General features: G+C 59.6%; 1 protein-coding gene across 14 annotated transcripts in view; it reads left to right on the plus strand.

Moving 5' to 3' along the window:
- The window catches only part of JAKMIP3 (Janus kinase and microtubule interacting protein 3), a 116,823-nt gene that overhangs the window by 80,550 nt on the left and 11,246 nt on the right, over positions 1 to 25,027 (plus strand). For 7 of the 14 annotated variants that reach the window (XM_027597093.2, XM_027597092.2, XM_027597096.2 and 4 more), the window contains 12 exons: positions 577 to 660; positions 2,299 to 2,361; positions 4,486 to 4,584; positions 5,662 to 5,760; positions 5,838 to 5,897; positions 12,364 to 12,429; positions 13,123 to 13,191; positions 13,278 to 13,355; positions 17,039 to 17,242; positions 18,586 to 18,651; positions 20,277 to 20,315; positions 21,002 to 22,021. In XM_027597093.2, the coding sequence (XP_027452894.1) occupies positions 577 to 660; positions 2,299 to 2,361; positions 4,486 to 4,584; positions 5,662 to 5,760; positions 5,838 to 5,897; positions 12,364 to 12,429; positions 13,123 to 13,191; positions 13,278 to 13,355; positions 17,039 to 17,242; positions 18,586 to 18,651; positions 20,277 to 20,315; positions 21,002 to 21,160 (1,086 nt within the window). In that variant the 3' untranslated portion in view covers positions 21,161 to 22,021. Of the gene's footprint in view, positions 1 to 576; positions 661 to 2,298; positions 2,362 to 4,485; positions 4,585 to 5,661; positions 5,761 to 5,837; positions 5,898 to 12,363; positions 12,430 to 13,122; positions 13,192 to 13,277; positions 13,356 to 17,038; positions 17,243 to 18,585; positions 18,652 to 20,245; positions 20,316 to 21,001; positions 22,022 to 25,027 lie in introns of those variants that run through there. The other 7 variants (XM_027597099.2, XM_027597100.2, XM_027597103.2 and 4 more) reach the window with 3 other exon arrangements.

Consider the following 25,027-nt stretch of genomic DNA (forward strand, 5'->3'; position numbering starts at 1 on the left):
TGCTCTGTGGCTGGGACCCCGTGAGAGCACCCCTCCAGGGAGGGCGGCCTGGACTCTCTGGGGGCCTTGCCTGCACCGGGCACTGGGGGTGGGCTTCCGCAGGGGGCACTGGGGGAGGGTGCGGGGAGGGGGGTCAAGTGCAGGCCGAATGTGGAGCAAGGTGATCCGGGACCGGCAGAGGGCGCGGTGCAGGACGGGAAGGGCCGATGGCGGATGGCCCAGCGTGCGTGCACCCGGTCCGTGCGGCCTCCATCCTCCCGCCTCCGTGTCAGCCAGAGCCCGGAACAAGCCCCCAGTGGCCAGCGCCCCGCAGCGCTCCACTGCCCTCACCAGCTGTTTCATCCTGTCGATGAACATTTCCCCTAACAGTCGCTCAGAATGAGTCTGTAGGGCGTCCCCCTAAGCTACGTGAGGATGCTGGCTCCAAGTGCTTCCTCCTCACGGAGCCTTCCCTGTAAACTGGAGGACGGCGTCCTCTCCCTTAGCAGAGGCTGAGGCCCCCTGAAAGCCTCCACCCCTGCGGCCGTGTCCTGGCTGCGAGAGAAAGTTTGATGTATTCCTCCTCCCGTCCTACAGACCCGTGAGCAGCTCCAAGCAGAGGTGCAGAGGGCCCAGACGCGGATAGAAGACCTGGAGCAGACCCTGGCCGAGCAGGGGCAGGTGAGGCTTGGGCGGGAGCCGCGTGCCCCCGCAACACAGAGGGCGCCCGAGGGGCGCGGACGGCCCACAGGTGTGTGGGGGCCTGCGCCCTGCAGACTGGCGCCCCACTAAGAAATGCAGACACTGAGAGGAGCATGTATCAGAGGAAGGGCACATCACGGCTTGACAGCGGGGCCTGGGCGGGCCTCTTCCCCCAGCTCAGGGCCAGGGCTGCCCCTGGAGACCGCCGGTTTCTCCCTCACCCCTATACCCATTGCCACCTCTGGGCTCTTCAATCTTTTTTTTTTTTTTTAAGATTTATTTATTTATTTACTTATTTGACAGAGAGAGAGATAGCGAGAGCAGGAACACAAGCAGGGGGAGTGGGTGAGGGAGAAGCAGGCTTCCCATGGAGCAGGGAGCCCGATGCGGGGCTCGATCCCAGGACCCTGAGATCATGACCTGAGCCGAAGGCAGCCGCTTAATGACCGAGCCACCCAGGCGCCCCTGGGCTCTTCAAATCCTGGGGACAGGCGTCCATCGCCTGTGGCCACGAGCCTCTGGCCTGCTGGACGACGCACTTCCAGGTGGACCCAAGATGAGGCAGGAGGACGTCTGTGTAGGGCTGGGAGGGTCCACCCCCGGGCTGCATGGGAAAGCGCCTGGCTCGCCATCAAGCCAGTGTGGACCCACGGTGGCCCTCGACGTGTTTGCCTCTGGGTGGACGGCGGGATGGAAGAGAGGAGGACCTGAGCGACACAGGGTCATGTTGCCCACACCCCTGCCTGAGCATGTGCGGCCCCAGATTCCGTGCTGGGCACCTGTAGCCGTTTACCTGAAACCCGCCGGACTGGCTTGCACCCCATCGGGGCCACCACCCCTCCCCCGGGGCCCCACGCGCTCGGGCAGCGGGAATGGTGCTCAGGAGCTGTGCTGTGCACGGCCTTCACAGACCCTGCCCGGACCTTTGAGTGGGATGCCTGGGCCCCACACCGTGCCATTTGCGCCGGAGAACTGCAGCAGCCGGGTAGCTGGGGCGCGAGCCGGAGGAGGGCGCGGCTGCCTTTCATCTGCAGACGTGAACCTTCACACACACAGATGACTCTGCGGGGAAGAACCTGGAAGCAAGTGGAGTGTGTGAGGGGCAGCGGGCGTTCCTCCCGACCCCTTACTGAGGATGCTGCTGGAGCAGGGAGCATCTGGGCTTTTGGAGACACCTGACCATGGGGCCGGGTCGGTCGGGCGTCCACACACGTCTCTCACCAGAGCACAAAGGCTGGCCTCCGTCCATGTGTCTGAGTGTGAATGGACAGGACACCCCCCGAGTGACCCAGGCTCCTGCTGGCTCTGTGTCAAGGTCCCTGGACCTGTGACACCTGCATGGCTCCATGTGCCACTGGCGCCTGGCGTGGGCTGGCATGGTCCAGGAGTGCTGGCCACGTGGTGGTGCGAGGTGTCTGCTCTCTGTCCAGGCGCCCCGCCCCCCCCCGGCAACTACGGGGGGTCGGAGGCTTTCATTCACTGCAGGACAGGACCGGTGGGCAGGCGGCAGCTGCGGAAGCTGGGTGTTGAGTCCGTTCTGCTGAATCGTGATTTAAATGCTGGCTTTGCCTTGATCCCGGGGTGTATTTATTTCTCTAATTTAATTCCGTTTTCAAGGACATGAAGTGGATTGAAGAGAAGCAAGCGCTATATCGAAGGAACCAAGAGCTTGTGGAGAAGGTAGCCACCCCCACCCCACCCCCCCGCACTCCCGGGAACTGTCTTCTGGGAAGAGGCCCTTGGAGGGCCCACGGAGCTGGGTCCGCCCAGCAGCTGTGCGTGTGTCCGGTGGTGGGGCTGTGGCCACAGCTGCCAGGCCCCCTCCAGAGCTGACCTTACTAGTTACGGGATTGTTCAAACAGAATCAGAAACAAGTCAACCCGACGTGTGAGGCCCGCACCTTCCAAAGGGTGAGCGCAATGCATCCGTGGGCTCCCCTGGCTTCCGGTTAACAGGAAGCCCCAAAACGCTGTTGTCCCTGCAGCCCACCCCCAGCTGGGGCTCTGTGCGCTGGAAGATTTTATGTGATGGGCCAGAAAACACGGTGCCCACTGGCCCGTTCCCGTTAGCGGCCTGAGCTCCTGCCCGGACCCGCCTCCCTTGCCCTTCTCCCTGCAGGTGAGACGCCCATTCTACACACGAGCTCCCTAAGTCAGTCTGTTCTCGGGGCCCACAGCACAGAGGGCTGAGCACTGTGCAGGGCTCGTCAGATGACACCTGCGCTGCTTGGGACGGTCCCCAGTGGGTGGCACCCCGAGCCGCTGGAGCAGGGCGCTCGGACAGGGATGGGAGCGGGGGCTACGGTTCAGAGGCAGAAAGGCCACCAGCACCATCGTCTTGCCCGGTGAGGGTGCTGTGTGCGGCCCTTCCCCACCAGCCGTGGGCCTCGTCCTGGGCCGAGGACGGGCAGGGGCAGAGGCACTTGCCCGGGCAGCCACAGCCCTTCTAGAGAAGAGCCAGGCCAGCGCGTCCTCACGAGACTTAGGGGCGCCACCGTGACCCTGCTCTGCGCAGACCAGCAGCCTCTGAACCAAGCCCGTGGGCCACAGTCCAGTCCCACACGGGGCCCTGCTTTGGTGCTGTTAGGTCCTGAATCATGCGTAACGCCCACACGCTTCCTGTGGACTGTCCAGATGTGTCTTAAATCACGGCAGCTGTGTTTGTGGTGCTCTCATGCACATGTACACACCTGTGTGCATGGAAATGCTTGTGTGCACACATAACGTTCATGTGCACACTTAAATGCTCACTTGTACATATAACACATGCACATAAACGCTTCTGTGTGCACAAAAATACGTCTACATATAAATGCTTATGTGCACGCATACTCTTTATACACTTGTGTGCACACTTCCACGCTTCTCTGCACACACATTAGTTTGCATACATACTGCTTGCATGCACATTTAAGCACTTCTGTGCACTCTTAAACACTCACATTTAAACACTCACGTGCACACGTAGATGTTCATGTACGCTTGCAAACACTGTGTGCACACTTACAGTGCTCGGGTGCACACTTTAAATCTTTACTTTTCTCTGGCTACCATGTACATGGGGTCACATTCATGGTAGGGGCTGCCCATGGCCTTGGCTGTGCAGCATGACACCAGGCACTGTGGAAGGAACCCACCCCCGACAGCACGTTGCCGGATGTTGAGCCCCTGGATCCATCTCCATCCACCCCTGAGCATCCCAGCAGGGCATTCAGCTCCCCACATTCAGTTCAGGGGGGATGGGCCGGGTCATCTGGCCCAGTGGACGCCCTTCTGGCACACCCTTCCCTGTCCTCCCAAGGCCGCATGCCCCAGGATGCATCGCTCTTCACCCTTTGGAAGGTGCGGGCCTCACACGTCAGGTTGACTTGTTTCTGATTCTGTTTGAACAATCCCGTCATTAGGAAGGTCAGCTCTGGAGGGGGCCCGGCAGCTGTGGTCCATGGCCCCTCCGTCGGACAGCAATGCACCTTCGGGTTCTGGGCCAGCCTGGGCTCGAAGGAGCACTGTCCTGGCGACAGCAGGGTTCGCATGGGGACATCTTAGCGGCTCTTCCTTTGATGGGCTTTCTCTTCCCCATCTCTGCTCAGACAGCCGGGCTGGGCTCAGGGCCACTCTGGGGGCATCCACAGCTCCTCGCCCCCTGCATCTGCCCCTGCATCCGCAACCGCCCCGCTCCGATGAGCCAACTCTGGCTGGAGTGAGGGCTCTGGGCGCCGGGGCAGGTCAGCCATCCCCACAGATAGCTAGAAGCTGTCAGGAAAGTCGGGAGTGGACCTCACGTGACCACGTGTTTATTTGACAGATTAAACAAATGGAAATAGAAGAGGGTCGGTTAAAACACGAGGTCCAGGATGCGAGGGACCAAAACGAGCTGCTGGAGTTCCGGATCCTGGAACTCGAGGTGTGCCGGGGGCGTGGGTGCGGGGTGCGTTGGGCAGAGGCCACCATCCTGCAGAGCTGCTGTGATGGAGGAGGCGCTTAGTCTTCCTGACCTGGGCCCTTGCTCATGACCCCAAGAGGGTGGGTTGGAAAGGAGGTACCTCTCTGCCCAACGGCCACGGAGGAAAGCCCAGAATGAATGAGACATGAGTGTCTGCTTCCAGACTCACGGGGCTGGACAATGATGGCCCTGCCCTGTGGGGCCGTGATGGTGGCAGCTGAGCGGGGGCCACACGCCCGACCACGGTGGTCAGCCAGTGGACGTTTGCTCCCTGCTCGTTTAAGCAGCCCAGTGCGGGCAGCTGGGGGCCACGTAGTGACCAGGTGCCCATCTGTGCGTGGCTGTCCTGGGCCCCCGTCCTCCCCTGTGACCTTGGCCTCCTGCAGAGGAGGAAGTGGGAGCTAGGCTCCCTCGGGGGAGGGTCCAGCTGCGCACGGACGGCCACATGGCTGCCCTCACCTTCCACCGTCTCTCCTGGGGTGTGGTGCATTTGGGAGGCTGGAGGACGTGCCCTGGGCCGGCGTCTGCCATGCTGGCTGCCCACACACAGCTCCGGGGCCTTCTCCTCAGTCCTAGCCACCTTCAGGACCCCCGGTGACCCTGGCTGCCGGGAGTGTGCGCGCGCGCGCATGCACCCATGACCGCCCCTTGGCCTCCAGGACTCCGGCATGTGGCCCTGGGTGAGGAGGGGGGCAGCGCCACCAGCCACTATGCTCAGGGGCTCGCTCGGGTAGGCCTGTGGAGGGTGACACTGCTCGCGGAGCCTCCCGACGGCCTGGGGATCATGGCAGACCCGGCAAGTCAGCAGTGGGGGATGAGGACAGAGGAGTCGGAGCTGAGGGAACTGAGCTGGAGGCTCCAGGGCCTTCCCCAGGCCGGGAGGTCCCGCTCCCGCCGGCATCTGTGCAGCGGCCCTCTGCTGCCCCTGGGCTTTGTTTCACAAATGCAGACCACATTCGCTGGCCTCTGTGTCTCCACTCTGTCCCTGGGTGGCCCCCAGCACAGCCCCCATGCCCAGCCTCCCACTCTCTGTCCTAGGAGAGGGAGAGGAAGTCTCCGGCCATCAACTTCCACCACACCCCCTTCGCAGACGGGAAGAGCCCCCTCCAGGCCTACTGCGAAGCTGAAGGCGTGACGGTAAACCCCCGCCCCCCGCCCCTGCACCCCACACCACCCCACCTGGCTGTCATTCACCTCCCTCTCTTTGCCTCCAGGACATCCTGGTCACAGAGCTGATGAAGCAGCTGGACATCCTGGGGGATAACGCCGTAAGTGTATGTCGCTCTCCTGACTTGTGCATGCCTCCTCATGCCAGCCCCCAACCCATCAGCCCCCCAGGGTCCAGGGACCCCCATGAGTCCTGCTGCCAGTCTGCCACATCTGCCCTGCCCGCCAGCACCGTCCCTGAGGCCACAGCCGCTTGGTAGGCCCCTGGAATTTGGGAGAAATCCTGCCCCTTTCTCATGTTCCTGCACCTGGCTGAGTGGTGACTCGCACCCAGAAGGACGGGGTTTGGAGCCTCTGTTCGGCCAGGATGGGGAACCCTCTGCTGTGCATACCCAGTTCTGCCAGCCATGATGCTTCTGGCCACGTGTTCTCGGTTTCTGAATGCCAGTCAGTCTCTCAGCCTTCCCACACCTTAATGGAGGTGGGGGCTGTAGATCCTCCAGTACCTTGGATGTCCCAGACTCTTAGGGGTTCCCAGTTCCTTGGTTTGGGGGGAGGGACAGAGACCATAAATAATCTTCAAATCTTATTTAGGGCCAGTTCAATTTCTACAGCAGCCTCCTTGAAGAATACTGATTACCGAATGACTGAGTGACTGTACCCTTTCATCCTCCACCCATCCATCCATCCCTCAACCCTTCACCCTCCAACCATCATCTCTCCATTCCATCCATCCATCCTTCATCCCTCCCTCCATCCCCAGCCATACATCCATCTTCTATTCTCCAATTATCCGTCTATCCATCCATCCCTCCATCCTCCATCCATCCTCCATCGTCCATCCATCCTTCATCCTCCATCACCCATCCATCCTTCATCCTCCACCCACACTCCATTATCCATCCATCCTCCATCATCCATCCATCCATCCATCCATCCATCCATCTTCCACCCATCCACCATCCATCCACCATCCATCCATCCATCCATCCATCCACCATCCATCCATCCATCCATCCATCCTCCATCCATCCATCCACCATCCATCCATCCATCCATCCATCCTCCATCGTCCATCCATCCTTCATCCTCCACCCACACTCCATTATCCATCCATCCTCCATCCTCTGTCCATCCCTCCTTCATCTTCCATTCATCATCCATCCATCCATCCTCTGTCCATCTTCCATCCATCCTCCATCATCCATCCCTCCATCCATCCATCCCTCCATCCTCCATCCATCCTCCATCGTCCATCCATCCTTCATCCTCCACCCACACTCCATTATCCATCCATCCTCCATCCTCTGTCCATCTTCCATCCATCCTCCATCATCCATCCCTCCATCCATTCTCCATCCACACTCCATTTTCCATCCACCATCCATCCTCCATCGTCCATCCATCCTTCATCTCCTTTCCTTCAGCTTCCATCCATCCATCCATCCTCCAACCAACCATCCATCTTCCAACCATTCATTGTCCATCCTCCATCCATCTTCCATCCATCCATCCATCCATCCTCCATCCATCCATCCATCCTCCATCCATCCATTCATCCTCCATCCATCCATCCTCCATCACCCATCCATCCATCATTCCTCCATCCACGCTCCATTATCCATCCATCCTCCATCCTCTGTCCATCTGTCTTTCATCTTCTATCCTTCATCTTCCATCCATCCATCCTCCATCCATCCATCCATCCTCCATCCTCTGTCCATCCATCCTTTATCTTCCATCCTTCATCCTCCATCCATCCATCCATCCATCCATCCATCCTCCATCCATCCATCCATCCTCCATCCATCCATCCATCCTCCATCCTCTGTCCATCCATCCTTTATCTTCCATCCTTCATCCTCCATCCACCCATCCATCCATCCATCCATCCATCCATCCATCCTCCATCCATCCATCCATCCTCCATCCATCCATCCATCCTCCATCCATCCATCCTCCATCCACCCATCCATCCATCCATCCATCCATCCTCCATCCACCCATCCATCCATCCATCCATCCATCCATCCATCCTCCATCCATCCATCCATCCTCCATCCATCCATCCATCCTCCATCCATCCATCCTCCATCCACCCATCCATCCATCCATCCATCCATCCTCCATCCATCCATCCATCCTCCATCCATCCATCCATCCTCCATCTGCCCTTTATCTATCATCCTGCACTTGTTGAGTCCTCTGCCCAATGAGCAGCTCAACTGTGCCAGAAGGTAGCCCCACTCCACCACCCGGAAGTTTTTTTTCTCCCGAGGCATACTAATAAGTATAGTCTACAGTTAGTCCTAAAACACCTTGGGCTCCCCATCCTGGTCATTGCTCTTGAGAAAGAGCCAGGCACTTGGTCAAATCAGTGTACTTCAAGAAGTAGAAGGAGAAAAAAAGAGAAACAAATGCATGCAAGCACACACATTCTCATTCACACACACCAAAACTCTGGTACTCACACGTATTCTTAGGACTAGTTGTTCTTCCCGGCAGCTGTGACACGTGCAGGGCCCTGTGTTGACAGGGATGCTTCTCTCTTGCCCATCCTTCACTTGGGGAGGGAGGCTCTGCTGGCGGTATCTGCGCCTCCCCCAGACCCTGTGCTCCATCTGAGCTGTGGGTTGTAGAGGCATTAGCCAATACAGGGATGGGGTCCAAGCCTGAGTTATCAGGCCCCATCATGGGGACCATATTGGTTAACCTTCTGATTCAAGTTGGAGAAACTGAGGCCCAAGAGGACACCTGCCCAGGGTCCCAGAGCTGATGTAGGATGAGCTCAGTTCAGGGCCCCTCCCCAGCCCTATAGCTGCCTACTCAAGAACATCAGTGGGCAGGACTGCCATGGAGCCATCAAGTGGCCTCAGAGCATGGGGACAGAGACTCTCAGGGACTGGAGGACACACCTTCAGGTTTTACACTCAGGGGACCCTGGGGAAAGCTTGGCAGTTCCTACCGATGGGCCTAGAGGGCATCCCTTCAGTGGTCACAGTGGAGCATATGGGTGTACTTCACGTGCACCTCATGACCCGGATGGTGCCCCGTGGAGCCTGAGCCCAGAGATTCATTCCTGGAACTTGGAGTGGCCCAGCTTATGAAGCAGGCGACAGGGACAGCCCGGCCCCTCCTGCCTTCACAGCCACCTCATGCTAGTGCTGTGGTTACTGTGCACAGACCTCTAAACGGGCTATGCTCAGGGGTACCTGAGCCCCAAGACCTCAGTGTGCTCAGGAGGCAGGGCCCTTGGAGTTGAACAGAGGCAGCAGGGGCGGAGTGGACCCCCATCCTCCCTGGCGGACAGCACCACTCACCACTGCTCTCCCTGGATTGAAGATGGATGGGTCACCCGGGGAAGGGAGAGCAGGGGCCAAGAAGGTAAAGCAGATGGCACTCTGTCCAGGCTAGGGTATCACAATGCCAGGCTGCTCACCCGGTGGTGAGCCTGTCAGCCCAGTGCAACCAAGTCCCTATAGGTTCTCCCTGAAGCCACCTGCTCGGCCTCCCCTGGTCCCTGTCTGCCTTGGGAGGAGGGAGCACCTGGGTACCTGATCGGCTTCCCCAGGAGCAGGAGGTGTGCGGAGTGCCTGGCCAGCCCAGCTCTGTGCTGAGTCAGGGTGCACTGTGCCCCAAGGGCAGAGCTTGCCTCTGTGTTCCAGCATTTGGTCACTGGCCCCCAACTTTGCTGACTGCTATAGGGGTAGGGGATGGTGAGGACCCCTGCCCTTGGGGGAGCTCACACCCCAGATGGAGGGCTTTCTGAGCAGATAGGTTTTGGGCTGTAGGGGGCTGTCCTCCAGCAGGCTCTGCTCTGCTCTGGTCTCTGATTCCCATGTTCTCCACCCCCCACCCGCTGCCCCACAAGTTGGCCCCTGCAGTGGGGACAGCCCAGATCCCACCCAGGTGCGAATGCAGGTGGCAGTCAGGGTGTGAGTGAGTGAGGTGCTTATAGCCTCTGAGGATGCTCATTGGCCCCAAAGCCAGACTCAGCCAGAAGACCACCCAGGTGGGCCCCTTGGAAGACGTGTGAATACAACATGCAGAGAAAAGGCAAAGACGTCAGGGATGGGAGCCCTCACCCCACGTTCCTGAGTGGGGTTTTAGTAACTGATGATACAGGCTGCCTATGCAGAGAGCTGGCTTTAAAGAAAGAGGTGCACAAGGGACAATAGGGACACATGTATAGCTGCTGCCTTACGCCCCCTCCCACCACTTCTGCCCCAGCCACTGCTTACGGCATCTGCTCGCCAGGACTGGGGGTAGGCGGGCGGAACAGAGCGCGCCAGGGTCAATGGGATCAAGAATAAACGGATTCAAGACTCCAGGAGGCCATATCAGTGAAAGTCACCTTACCTGTGATCCCAGCCGTCTTCGCCTCTCCATCGGTTTCACTTCATGCAGCCCCATTCACCCCCCACCAGACACCCCCATTCACCCCCCACCAGACACCCCCATTCACCCCCCAACCAGACACCCCCATTCACCCCTACCTGGCACCCCATTCACCCCCCACCAGACACCCCCATTCACCCCCGACCTGGCACCCCATTCACCCCCGACCTGGCACCTCCATTCACCCCCCACCAGACACCCCCATTCACCCCCGACCTGGCATCTCCATTCACCCCCGACCTGGCACCTCCATTCACCCCCGACCTGGCACCCCATTCACCCCCCACCAGACACCCCCATTCACCCCCGACCTGGCACCTCCATTCACCCCCCACCAGACACCCCCATTCACCCCCGACCTGGCACCCCATTCACCCCCCACCAGACACCCCCATTCACCCCCGACCTGGCACCCCATTCACCCCCCACCAGACACCCCCATTCACCCCTCTACCTGGCACCCTCATTCACCCCTCTACCTGGCACCTCCATTCACCCCCCACCAGACACCCTCATTCACCCCCCAACCAGGCACTCCATTCACCCCCCACCAGACACCCCCATTCACCCCCGACCTGGCATCTCCATTCACCCCCGACCTGGCACCCCATTCACCCCCCACCAGACACCCCCATTCACCCCCGACCTGGCACCTCCATTCACCCCCCACCAGACACCCCCATTCACCCCCGACCTGGCACCCCATTCACCCCCCACCAGACACCCCCATTCACCCCCGACCTGGCACCCCATTCACCCCCCACCAGACACCCCCATTCACCCCTCTACCTGGCACCTCCATTCACCCCCCACCAGACACCCTCATTCACCCCCCAACCAGGCACTCCATTCACCCCCCACCAGACACCCCCATTCACCCCCGACCTGGCATCTCCATTCACCCCCGACCTGGCACCTCCATTCACCCCCGACCTGGCACCCCATTCACCCCCCACCAGACACCCCCATTCACCCCCGACCTGGCACCTCCATTCACCCCCCACCAGACACCCCCATTCACCCCCGACCTGGCACCCCATTCACCCCCGACCTGGCACCTCCATTCACCCCCCACCAGACACCCCCATTCACCCCCGACCTGGCACCTCCATTCACCCCCCACCAGACACCCCCATTCACCCCCGACCTGGCATCTCCATTCACCCCCGACCTGGCACCTCCATTCACCCCCGACCTGGCACCCCATTCACCCCCCACCAGACACCCCCATTCACCCCCGACCTGGCACCTCCATTCACCCCCCACCAGACACCCCCATTCACCCCCCACCAGACACCCCCATTCACCCCTCTACCTGGCACCCTCATTCACCCCTCTACCTGGCACCCCATTCACCCCCCACCAGACACCCTCATTCACTTCCTACCTGGCACCCCCATTCACCCCCAGCAGACACCCCCATTCACCCCCGACCTGGCACCTCCATTCACCCCCCACCAGACACCCCCATTCACCCCCCACCAGACACCCCCATTCACCCCCCACCAGACACCCCCATTCACCCCTCTACCTGGCACCCTCATTCACCCCTCTACCTGGCACCCCATTCACCCCCCACCAGACACCCTCATTCACTTCCTACCTGGCACCCCCATTCACCCCCCACCAGACACCCCCATTCACCCCCGACCTGGCACCTCCATTCACCCCCCACCAGACACCCCCATTCACCCCCCTACCTGGCACCTCCATTCACCCCCCACCTGGCACCTCCATTCAACCCCCACCAGGCACCCTCATTCACCCCCCTACCTGGCATCTCCATTCACCCCCCACCTGGCACCTCCATTCACCCCCCCACCTGGCACCTCCATTCACCCCCCAACCAGGCACCCTCATTCACCCCCCTACCTGGCATCTCCATTCACCCCCCACCTGGCACCTCCATTCACCCCCGACCTGGCACTCCATTCACCTCTCACCAGATACCCCCATTCACCCCCCCACAGGCACCCCATTCATGCCCGCACCAGACACCAGCATTCACCTCCTACCAGGCACCCCCACCAGGTACCCCCATTCAGGTACCACTCATTCACCCCCTACCAGGCACCCCATTCGCCTCCCCACCCGCCACCCCATGCCCTCATTATTTCAGTCTGGTGCCTCTGCAAGCACCCCCCCTTACTGTACCCATGTCTGCTTTGGGTGCAGAATCTGACCAATGAGGAGCAAGTGGTCGTCATACAAGCTAGGACAGTCCTGACCTTGGCTGAAAAGGTAACAGCACCTGTGTGGCCACTCTTGGGACAGGGCCAGGCTCAGCTGGGAGAGGGTGCCTTCCCTGGAGGAGGGTCTCCCGGGGTGTGGGGTGGAGAATCCATGAATCCTATCAGCCTGGGAGGTCCCACACACGCAGGGGTCAAACAACACCCACCACCCTTGTTTGCGGGTAACAGATCAGCCAGGCTTTGTCTCAAGGCCAACTCTGCCTCAGTTTCCCCCTCCAAAGGCCAGGCAATGGAGTGGATCTGTATACCATTGGCTTTCTGTTCATCCCACCAGGACCCTCCCTTGGGGGCTGCCCAGCCCCCCTGGGCTCCTTACCTGCAGCTGGCCCCCACCCCACAGCCAGAGCCTGCCTGGGAGTTCTCCAGCGGGAAGGGGAGAGGGAGGCCTGGCAAGCAGGGGTGCAGGGGATGGGACTGAGGGAGGACCTCTGCTGGCTGAGTGCTCAGGGGCCCCTGTCCCTGCCGAACCTCTGCTCATGACCCTTCTCTCCCTGGGGAAGTGGGGGACAGACTTCCTGGACACCACGTGGGGCTGTCTGGACGCTGGGCACCCGGGGCTCACAGTGCCAACCCCGTCCCACTCTCAGGCTGTCCATGGCGCCTGGGGGAGGGCGGGATGGCTTTGGTGCCTGTGTGGCCACCCACAAGGTCACTATCACCTGCTCTTTCGGTTTGTGTCCAGTGGCTCCAGCAGATTGAAGAAACAGAGTCGGCCCTGCATCGGAAGATGGTTGACCTAGAGAGTGAGAAGGTTGGTGGGTGTCTTGCTTTGTGTCTGCAGCACGGCGTCAGCAGGTGGATGCCCGAGGCTGAGACACGGGTCCTTTTGTGTTTCAGGAGCTGTTCAGTAAGCAGAAGGGCTACCTGGATGAGGAGCTGGATTACAGGAAGCAGTCCTTGGACCAGGCTCACAAGGTAAGAGAAACCGACAGGGGGAGCATGCAGATTGCAGGTAGAAATGGGGAAAGCGTTCACATGCTGTGTGGTGTCTCTCGGGGTCTGGGTCCAGTGTGACCACCGTGGGGCCTGTCTCTGCACTGCTCCCTCCTGGTCAGTGAGGTCCAGGGATGCCTTACTGGTCCGGCAGCAAACACTTCACCCCGTGAATGCAAAACTCAAATGGATGTTTTAAAATGAGCTGAGAAAATGGGATTCATTGACACATAACACATTTATAAATTAATTGAGCACAGTTGAATGTTTGTAAGAAACAGTCTCTGGGACTTCCTGTGAGAGTGCACCTGCTACTCTGAGGAATGGACATTGTATCTGCCTGTACATCTGCCTGGCCGTGGGGAGCACTTGCCTCCGCTGATAAACGTGGGGGTCCCCACTTGGGGTTAACACGGAGATCGGGGAGTCCTTGTGGACGTGTCTCCACCACGGTGACACAGTCCTCACTGACACTGGTTTGACAAGGAGAAATCTCTGGAGCTTCGGGCTGCTTTGTTTCAAGAGGTGAATCCAGATCGGGTACCACATCCTTGCTGCTCAGATTAGTCCAGCCGAGGCGCACCACGGGGGGCTTCCCGGAGGTGGGACGCCCACACTTTCCCGGCAGTCAGTTACACCCTGAGTCCATGCCACCTCCCGGCACGGTGCTTCCAGGCCTGCCTTTGTGTCCGCCTGGACTGCCAGTCCTTAGACTCAGAGCGAGTCACGGCGCCAGCTCAGGGAAAGCTGTCCAGGGGCCCTTGTGAGGCGAGGGGTTGGGAACGGACCCTCCCACTAGCTGGACACCTGAGACCAGGGACGTCCCACACGATAAGTAGAGGTCTGAGTGCCCGCCTTCTGGAGTGTTAGGAGAGCGAGGTAGTTGTGCAGAGAGCATGTAGGGCACCAGCGGGTCCTGCCCAGCCTGGAAGCTGACAGCGTGGTTTCCGTTAACCCCATAAGGGCCCCGTGGGGCAGGGCAGAGCTTCTGCCCAAGCTGAGGGTGGGCTTCCTCTCCTGGGTGACGGTGGTGGTGCCGGTGGCCCACTCACCACCAGTGTGAGCGGCCATAGAGGAGGTGGTGGAGGGCAGTGGCCTTGGAGAGCCGAACAGGCACTGATGGACCTTCCCAGAAATATGGGCCAAGATCCCTGTTTGCAGTCCACAGTGCTGGGTGGGAAGGATGCTCGCAGTATTTGGGGGGCAGCTGGACAGCCCTGAGCCCCCCACTGCTGCTCCCTGTGCTCTGGTCCTGCATCCCAGACATGTGCACGGAGGGACAGCTCATCCCGAGGCCCCGGGCATTCCTCGGGATACGGTTCAGGAATATGTGGTGTCAGTGTCGAAAAGACGGGTCAGTGTGCGGGGTGTCAGAGAGGGCTGAATATCACACACGCGTGCACACACACGTGCACCTGCGTCTCAGAGAGCAGGGTGCCCTCGGGGGGCTACAGGGCTGCAGACCCCTGCCCCGGCTTCACACCCTCCCTGCTCTGTGGTCTCAAGGTGATGGTGGGGGTTTCGAAGGGGAAACGATGGTCCCTGCTGCATGGTGGCCACTCTCGGGAAGTTGCTGGTACCCTACAGGGGGCCTGTGGCTGGTGCTCAGGTCGGGGAGAAGGCCACTGCACCTCTCTTGTTTCCAGCTTTGTGCGAAGCCTTTGTGATGCTAGCAGTAAGCAGCCCCCACACACCCCAACTGCATTTTATTTATTTTTAAATGCTTGAGCTTATCTTAACCGCCTAAGCGCCTCTGCTCTAAGAAGTGGCTGATGTGGAGTGAGCGGGTGGTGACAGCTGGGGACAGTTTATTTTGTGACTGTCAAGAACAATAAAATGTGAGGTCCAAAGGGTTTGTTTTCATTCCCTAAAATGTCTACTAAAGCTGAAAGGACTCTTCATAATCATTTTGCCTGAAAAAAAGACCCTTCATTTCTGAAGAGATTACATTTTTGATGGGAGGATGGGTTTCTGTAGTTTCGGAATTTGGTTTTTTCAAAGATTGCATCAGGAAAATCTCTGGAGGAAAAAGTTTTAAAAGTATTACAGATCCAGTTGGTAAGTCCTTAGGAATTTATAACAAGGTATGCATTTTGTCTGCTGAGTTGCCGCAAAGGGGTCATTTTGCTTTGGTTGGCGCTGGATTTCTGGAAGGCGGCAGAGGGGTGAGCCTCACGCCCCACGCGGCTCTCTCCTTGTCCCCAGGGCCCTGCCAGCGCCCGCGGCCCCTGTTCGGCCTTCTCCCACATCAGCCTCAGCTTCAGCCCCAGCCTGGGGGGGGCGGTCCCAGGGCCTGGCTCGCACTCAGCCGGTCAGCTTCTCGGCTTCTCTCAGGTGTTCTCATGGAGGGGACCTAGGGACTACAGGTCATTCCCCTGAGATCTGCGGCAAGCGCCGTGGCCCCTAGCTGTGGGGCAGCACGTGTTTGGGGACCAGCGGCATGAGGGGTTCTCTGTGTCCGAGCCCTCAGGAGCGGCGTGAGGCCTGAACTCTGGAGCCCCCTGCAGGGTCTGGACCCCAGCTGTCCCCAGCGGGACCCCGTGCACGTTGCACGAGCCCACTTATCTCCCGACCTGGGGCCAAGGGAGCAGTTGCCTCAGGGAAGGGGCGGGCACTGGACAGCTCTGCGGGCGTGGGGTCCTAACCTGGGCTGGGCGGGGCACACCAGGCACAGGGGTACAGGAGTTCTCAGGATTCATCATCTGGAGAGTGGAGGTGATGAAGCCGGGAGGTGAGCTCAGCAAGCACATGGGGCCTGGCTGCCAGCGCAGGTGAGGCCGTGTCCGAGACAGCAGGGAGCAGCTGAGAGAAAGGGGCACCCAGAGCCCAGCAGGTCAGGCTAAAACCAGGTGTCAGCAGGGACGCGCTCCCTCTGAGGCCCCAGGGAGGGTCCTTCCTGCCCCCTCCAGCTCCTGGCGGCTCCAGGTGTCCCCCAGCCTCTGCCTCTCTCTTCACATGGCTTCCCCCCCATGGCTTCTGTGACTGCCTCCAAGCCCCCTCTCCTTGTAAGGACACGAGTCTCTGGATTGCTGGATGCCTTCTCCATCCAGTATGATTCCATCCTAACGTGAGGATAGCTGCAGAGACCCTAGTTCTAAATAAGGCCACATTCATGAGCTCCAGGGATCAGGACCTGAACGTATCTCTTGGGTACACGACTGACCCACCACACGTGGCACTGAGGACCACAGAGTGGCCCGGCCTCCCCGGGGAGAGGCTGAAAGTCAAGGACCTCCCCCACTTCTGTCCTTACATCAGAGAAACCCCTGTGAGCACTGCCCCTCTTCCTTCTTTGGGGCTCGTAAACCCAGGGTTTGAGGAAGGCCATGAGCCAAGGAAGAGGCCTTCCCTCAGCGTCCAGTCCTCCGGCTCCTCGGAGCTGTCCCCCTACTCTCGTCCCGAATATCTGCTTACCCGTTTTCCAGACGTTAGCGTGAGCTAAGACTCTACCTCCGAAGTTTTATTGCACACGTCAAAACCCGTGTAGAAGTGAATGCTCTTGTCATAACGACTCCTGCACTGGGTTTCCATGCTACAGGTCACGTAAGCCGGTCGAGGAGGAAACAGGCCCCTCTGTGGGGTGGCTTGGAGGCGCTGTCACCTCAAGGGATCACGGGGCTCCCTTTGACCGGCAGGCCAGACTAACGTGTCCCCTCCCACCCCAGCACATCCTGGAGCTGGAGGCCATGCTGTACGACGCCCTGCAGCAAGAGGCCGGGGCCAAAGTGGCCGAGATCCTGTCGGAGGAGGAGCGTGAGAAGCTCAAGGTGGCCGTGGAGCAGTGGAAGCGCCAGGTCATGAGCGAGCTGCGGGAGCGGGATGCCCAGATCCTACGGGAGCGCATGGAGCTGCTGCAGCTGGCACAGCAGGTGCACGGGGGGTCGGGGGGGCTGAAGAGGGGGCTGCAGCTGGCACAGCAGGTGCACGGGGGTCAGCGGGGGGGTGCTGAAGAGGGGGCTGCAGCTGGCACAGCAGGTGCACGGGGGGGTCAGTGGGGGTGCTGAAGAGGGGGGCTGCATCTGGCACAGCAGGTGTGCTGGGGGGGTCAGGAGGGGGTGCTGAAGAGGGGGCTGCAGCTGGCACAGCAGGTGCATAGGGGGTCAGCCGGGGGGGGCCGAAGAGGGGGCCGGGTGCTTCATCCATGGAGTCCCATGGGCACACCCTCCCATGGTAGCCACATCTCTGGTGGCCACACCCTCCCATGGCAGGCCCTTGTGCCACACTACCTGCCCCATCAGACCAGCCTCGGGGTGGCACATGCCCTCTCTTGGGTCTCCTGACTGCAAGGTCTCTAAGATGTCTCCTCCTTCAACTGTAAGGATGTGGTGAAGGTGTGGTCTGGGCAGCTCGTGGGCTGGGGAGCAGCCCCTGGCCTTCTCTTGACCTTGGGCACTTTAGGACCTCAGGCTAATCCAGCTGGTCCACTTCTAGCAGCAGGTGAGGGACCGGGCATTAGACAGCCTCTGTTCCCGTGTATGCCCATGGGGCCCGGAAGGGGCCTTTATGCGTTCTGTGCTCAGAACACCCCAAATACAAAGGCTCCACTTGCAAAGTCAGAAAAATTAGTGACCCAGGCTTTACTGTGAATGTTTGGGTAACGTCCGATCAGAGCATCAGTCGGCTGCCAGGACACTTGCTGCGAGATTCAGGGTGGTCACTGGGAGGACTGCACCTGTGGGCCCGTCCTTCCCATTAGACAGGCTGTGGCCAGAGCTCGGCTGCTTCCAGGGTCCAGGCATCCCAGTCCAGTGAGGATGCACAAATTTGCATCTCATGGGCCTGGTCTACCAATGTGAACACTAGGGCTTCAACCACGGCATCACCTTTGCAAGGGAGTCCTCCCTGGGGCGGCTTTGTGACTTGTGGTGGCCCTTCCCGCTGCTGCTGGTGCCGTCTGGGAAGGGTGTGAATCGATTCCTGGGGTTTCCAGCACACGGTCTATGATCTGAAGTTGTAGGGGCGGGAGAAGCAGAGCAGACGACTGAGGAAGGCTGTGTTTGCCAGGGAAACTGAGGAAAGCCAAGCGGCCATCCTGCTTGGCCACGGATGCCGAGCGGTGAGCAGTCACAAAGAGAGGACAGCCAGGCTCCCGGTCACTCACTCCTGGTGCCGGCTGGCAGTGGCTCTGTGACTTGTCCAACACGTAAATGAACGAACACCTTGGTTCCCAAATACTCCGATGAGTGAAGATTTTCCTCCTTTAACATTGCAGAGAATTAAAGAGTTAGAAGAAAGAATAGAAGGTCAGAAGAGGCAAATAAAGGAACTGGAGGAAAAGGTAACATACATGCGCGTTTTGGGGTCTGTTTTGTTCATGGGGAGTGGTGCCAGTTAGTGTGCTCTGGGGCGTGGGGCGATGGTGAACAGGAAGCCGAGCCGCCTCACAGGGGCTGCGTCTCTCCCGGACTCAGTTTCCCTGGCTGTAGCAGTGGGAACTGGGCCGTCGACCTAGGGTCCTTGTAGGGCTGGTGGTCCTGCTGACATATGGTATTCCTCCATGTTCACCAAGCGGTTGGTCTAAAAGTCAAGTTCGGGAAAGGCCAGATTTTCCTCTTGAAAGCAGGTCGTCTGTCCAACACCAGTCTCTGGTTTCTGGGCCTTAATGCACCTGCTTTGGGGTTAGGATACTCAGATGCTGGCGTGCAGGAAGTTTGGGGCCTGGGGCGGACCAGCTGGCTCTTTTCCCAGACCCCCAGCCCTGCCAGGCATGGAGTCACCGGGGCTCTGTCCACTCAGCCCAATTAGGCCCTCCCTAAATCAAGGTGTCCAGAGTGTGCCCAGAGTGTGCCCAGAGGGAACACTCTTCCTGTGGTGTTTGCTTAGTTTGGGGGCCGTTCTTTCTCTGTGATTTAGGGATATTTTCATATCTCCATGGTCACACTGATGTTTGGTTCTTGGGGTGGATCTCGCCAAATGACCAGCTCCCCACTGGGTGCTGAGTGAAGCGGCCAGTGGGGCCACCTCCCGGCCTTGTCTCTTCTGGAAAGAGCAGGAGGCTGCTGCTTGCTCGGGAGCCCCGCGGGGGGCACAGCCTCCATCCCAGGAAGAGGCCGCAGGAGAGTGTGGCCCTTCCCAGTGGCCGCTTGCCACACCCCACCCACCCCTGCTCCTCAGTGACAACACCTGCCCCTTCCCTGGACCCTTTACTGTCATCTGCCCAGTGGTCGTCATGCCCTGAGTGCCCGTGAGCGGGCCCTAGAACCGCGCAGGGTGGGAAGCAGGGAGGCGTTCCTGCAAATAGAATTTGCTGCCCTGTGGACGCTGACCATGGGGAACAGGCCTGGAGGGGCAGGGGTGCTGTGCTCAGGGTCCAGCCTCAGGACCGCACGGCGGTGGTCTCTCCCCCGCAAATAAACGTCTGTTTCCCTTTGCATCTTCACGGGAGAGCATTGTGCGTATGAAACACTTGGATTTTAACCGCCGGGTGTGAATTCCTTTCCCGTGGCTATGCCGCTGCAGAGTTGGCTGCCCCCCCGCCCCTGCCCTCCCAATGCCGCGGGAGGCTTCCGTGTGGCATCTGTGCAGGCTGCTGGCTCTTTCCCACCTACCGTGGGACCGGGACCGACGCCTTGTCGGGGCTCTGGGTTTGCCCGGCCCTCGGAACGTCTTTCCACAAGACCCCAGCCTCATTCTCCGCCCGCGCGGGTCCTGAGCATCAGCTCCACAGCAGCGGCGGGCGGACGCGCGTGCGTGTGGGTGCGCGGGCAGCACTGTCTTCACGCCCCGGGGGTCGCGCGCCCGCCACGTCCACGCCCGTGCCTGCTGGAGGCGCGTCTTGTTGTGTCTGCGACCAGGTCCTTTCTTGCCAGAGCTGTACAAACTCTTTTTCTCTCTCTTCCCTCCATGTCTCTGCCCTCCCCGTCCCTTTTCAGTTTCTATTTTTGTTCTTATTTTTCTCCTTAGCGTTCATTCTGTGGTCATAGCTCGCCTGGCCCCGACACGGTGAGTATTTCATCGGCTGGCGCCGCCCCCCAGGGGCCAGCGGGGCCCCCTGCGCTCGAGCTGCCCGCGTGCTGTCGGAAGCCCACGGCGTGTGCAGAGGGCCGATCCAAATCCAGGGCCAGGATTCAGGGGTCGGTCGGAGGGCTTGAGGGCGCTTGCCCCTCTTGAGCCGGGAGGAGCGCGGAGGAACCCTTCGTGGCGCCTACCCCGCCGGCGTCGCGCACTCGCTCTGCTTCCCTGCTTCTGTGGCCTCGGCAGGAAGCAGTGCTGGAGAGCACGGCCCTCTCGCGTTTCTTGTCCTTTAACACTGGCGCCGAGGACAAGCTGGGCTTACACTGCAGACTCGCCCGGAAGTGCCCGGGCTTCCGTGACACGCGAGTCTCATTCACAGGCGTGAAATCAGTCATGCCCAGCCGTGGTGCCATTACTGAGGCTTTAGACCAGGGCCACATGCAAAGGCCTGACCACTGCTTCCTTCCGACGTAAGATGAGAGGACCAGCAGTGCTGGCCTCGCCATCCCGCTCAGCCCATGCCGCGCCCTTCCGAGGGTGTGCAGGAGGCTCCCCTCGGGGCAGCGGCATCCTCTCCCTCTCCCTGACCCCACCCCACCCCTACCCCCTCCCTCCAGCCCCTTCCTCTCCAGAGAAGCCTCCCTGACCTGTGTCCTGAATCTTGTTTCTTCCAGCCCCCAGAGGAGCCAGACCCCTTTCCTCCAGCTGGACCCGAGAGCAGTGGGTGCCTGGGCGGCAAAACAAGATGCCCCGTCCAGTCCCTGAAGCCCCAAGAGGATCTGGTCTCTGGGGACCCCATCCCATCGAGGAAGAGGGAGAAAGGGGGGCTTTGAGCACCTCTGAGCGGGCAGCTGTCCACTCTGATGAGCCAGAATTAAAACTCGTTTTTGACTGGGGCTCCTCTGGAAGAGGCTTGGTCTTGGCTGCTGGACCCTGGGGTCCCTCCTTGGGACGCAGCCTCCCGATCCCGGTGACAGGGATGCACAAGTTCCCTGCTGAGCAGGTGCAAAGAGCTGCTTCTGTGCAGGAGCATCCACAGCCCTACACTCCCACCTCGTGGCCCCTCAATCGCGCAACACACATCTCGGATGAACCGATCAGGAAGAACACGGGCAGCCCACAAAAGGACACAGTGAAGCCTGTGACCACAGAGGTGATCCTCATTCAGGGGAGCCCAGATGGGTCGTGGGGGATGTTCCGAGGACGGCTCCCCTGACCCCTCAGGTGGCCCATGAGGACCCCCTCACTTGGGGTCCTGCGCAGCTCTGGCCAGCACACGTTTGCCTGGTTTTAAGATTCTGTTGCCTTGGGCGCTGGTGTGGGGGCCGCACGCACCGTGCCATCAACCTCGCCTTCTAGGCCACCCTGAACCACGTGGAGGAACACGGTGGAACTGAACCAAGACTGAGGAGCATGACAGTGGGAGGTGGGACGAGAGAGTGCCGCAACCCACTGGAGAGGGGCCTGGCTTTCCTGGAGCGCAGAGCCCAGGCACTGCAGAGGCCCTGGGCACCTGGAGCAGCCCCTCACCCCCTGCCCAGAGGCCATGGGCTTCAGGCGAGCAGAATGGGGCTGGACCTTGCCCAGTGCAGGGCTCCGTCTTTTGCCCTCAGGGCAGTGCCCATGTGAGGGCAGCCACACACCTGTGGTCCTGCAGCTACAAGAAGGGAGCCTGACGTCCAGGTGGCAAGCAGGTAAGTGCCCCCATCTGTCCATGGGAGACCACATTTCCCCTCCCCGCTGTTTGGGGCCCTCGTGGGGCATGGACGCACCTCCTTCTGGCCTCATCTGATCCTGCTTAGTCCAGTGTGGTCCCCGTGGAGGTGTAAGTTCAGTTTGCTGGGACCTGCCCTGCAGTGGGAGCCCTTGGTGTCTGTCCAGGCTCACTTCCCACCACCACCCCTGGACCAGAGCCTGCTCCCTGACGGGCATCCCTATGTGGACTCTTCAGGGGCCCTCATGTGCTGACCCTGTGTGGACCTCCTGGTCCAGACCCAGGACCCTTCCCCTAGGCCCCTGAGCATGTGCTGTGGGGATGTCCCGGTGCTTCAAGGTTCGAGGGTGGTCTCATCTCCCCACAGTAAAGAACTGTCCTAATGTGCTCCAGCCCCTGTGGGGTCTATTGGCCAGCCCTGCCCACCTCCACTCCCCGAAGCTTTGAAAAAGAGAAGCTTCCTCCTTTACCCTGCAGAGCAATCCTCCTTCTGCTCCTAAGCCGCGGCCCCCAGGCTGCCGTCCCCTTCAAGGCACAGTCATGAGCTTGGCCTCCTGGCCCCTCACCTCCTCTCCCTGCCCATCCCCTGACCCTGCCCCCCAGGGCTAGGAGGCCGCAGGAGGATCAGGCCCAGAAGGGGCACTCCAGGGCTGAGGCGTCCATTTCCAGCAGTCTCCCCTGAGTGAGGGTGCTTATGTGGGGCCTGGTGAGGTGCTGCTGGAGGCTGAGCAGTTTGCACCTCTGCATCTGCAGGCTGGCGATGGGGGACCCCACCCAGGGCTGCTCAATGCCCCTGGAGCTGTGAGCAGGTCCCCCCTGTTGGGGGGCCCAAGGCCAGGAAAGCAGGGACTCAGGGAGCAGATCCTGGGCAGACACAGCTTCCCTGGGGAGCCTTTGGGCTGCCCCTCAGTGGCCTTGGAGCCTGGACAGGGCTCCCAGGATGCTCACAGTGGGGCAGCCTCAGCTCAGGGCTGGTGGGGAGCAGCGGCAGCACCAGACACACTGCACAGCAGACCCCTCGTGGAGGTCAGGCACCCCTAGGGGTGTGCAGGCATGGAGCGCAGAGGGAAGCATGCCTCCCCTCCGCCCAGCCGCCCAGGGGTGAGGGAGAGCGTTCTCGAACACTCGCCAAAGTAGGAAAAAGTGTCTGAAACAGTGGCACCAGGTTGGCCGATCACATGGCAGAAACAGGAGCTCTGACAGCCTGATGTCCCGTGTGCGGTGGCCCTGGGCTTAGCTCTTTCTCTGATGGCCGGGGCAGCCCCAGGCGCCGTGCGAGTGAGAGCGCATCCGTGCATTCTATCACCGGTGACGGCAGCACCTGCCGGGCTCTGCGCTCCCCGGTGTCCTAACTAGTAAATACATGGGGAGGGGCCCCTGAGGCCACAGATGTCCTGCTTCTGTGCACTGAGGTTGGTGCCTGTCAGCAGCAGCCTTCCTGCGGCCGTGGTGACTGTGGGGCCCTAACGGGATTTCCTGGGCCCCCATCGCTGCTGTTTTATTCCATTCTCTGAAGAAAACCCACCCATGTCCTTCCATTCCTTTCTTTATCCAGTTATTCATGCCAGTGCAGACTCGGGCATATTTAATTTATTCTGTGGGTTACAACCCAACACCATCACTAATTACTTTCCTGGCAGGTTGTTCCAGCCTGAGCCACTGAGTGTGCATTTGCATGACTCCTGTGTCCCGTTGACATCCCGTCTGCTGAGTGAGCTCGTTCCTACTTTCTGCCACCCCAGGATGGGCTTGTAATGTCCCTGCCCCAAGGAGCACCTTCCTCCAGTTGCGGGATGGTGTTTAGGGACCAACTTCGCTGGGTGCTGGGTGTGCTCTTGCCTGGGGTGGGGGAGCGGCATTATCTCTAGGCCATCCTAGGGGAGGAGCATGGGAGTGTTCATGCACATACCTGTGCGTATTTCTGCATCCATCCATCTATCATCCATCCATCCGTCCATCTATCTATCATCTATCCATCCGTCCATCCATCCATCATCTATCCATCCCTCCATCATCTATCCATCCGTCCATCCATCCATCATCTGTCCATCCATCCATCCATCATCTGTCCATCCGTCCATCACTCCATCATCTATCCATCCGTCCATCCATCCATCATCTATCCATCCCTCCATCATCTATCCATCCGTCCATCATCTATCCATCCGTCCATCCATCCATCATCTGTCCATCCGTCCATCACTCCATCATCTATCCATCCGTCCATCCATCCATCATCTGTCCATCCATCCATCCATCCATCATCTATCCATCCGTCCATCCATCCATCATCTGTCCGTCCATCCATCCATCATCTATCCCTCCGTCCATCCATCCATCCATCCGTCTATCCATCCATCTGTCCATCTTCTATCCATCCGTCCATCATCTACTCATCCATCCATCCATCCATCTGTCCAATCTGTCCATCCATCCATCCATCTGTCCATCATCCATCCATCCATCTGTCCATCTTCTATCCATCCATCCATTTGTCTATTCGTCTATCTATCCATCTATCTATCGATTGATCATCTATCATTCATCTGTTATAAACTGTGAGTTCATAATGATACCTCCAATTCCAGGCCAACAAGTCAAGTTCCATTCCAGCCCCCCCACTATTATCTGTAATTCCTTTCTTTGGCTCCCACTTTATACACTGCATGTCCTCACATGCTCAGCCCCAGTGTACACATGGAGCAGCTTCACAGTTGCTTACCATACACCCTGTGGGAAACATCTGCCAGCTAGGGTGACTGACGCTGTGCACAGTCCTTTACAGCCTGTGGCATCCAGACAATTACTGTTTTCCAACAGTATTTCCAGACTTAGCTCAGCTCTCTCCTTCCCCACCTCTCCAGTGTGGCTGTGCTCTCCATTTGTCTCAGCTTGCGTTCCTGTTCCACTTCCCCACATACTGACTTTTGTTTTATTTACACTCAGTAAGGTTCATTGTCCATGCTGGACAGTTCTCTGGGCTTTG

This window comes from Zalophus californianus, chromosome 15 (assembly GCF_009762305.2).
Source record: "Zalophus californianus isolate mZalCal1 chromosome 15, mZalCal1.pri.v2, whole genome shotgun sequence".
In the NCBI taxonomy this organism is placed as follows: Eukaryota; Metazoa; Chordata; class Mammalia; order Carnivora; family Otariidae; genus Zalophus; species Zalophus californianus.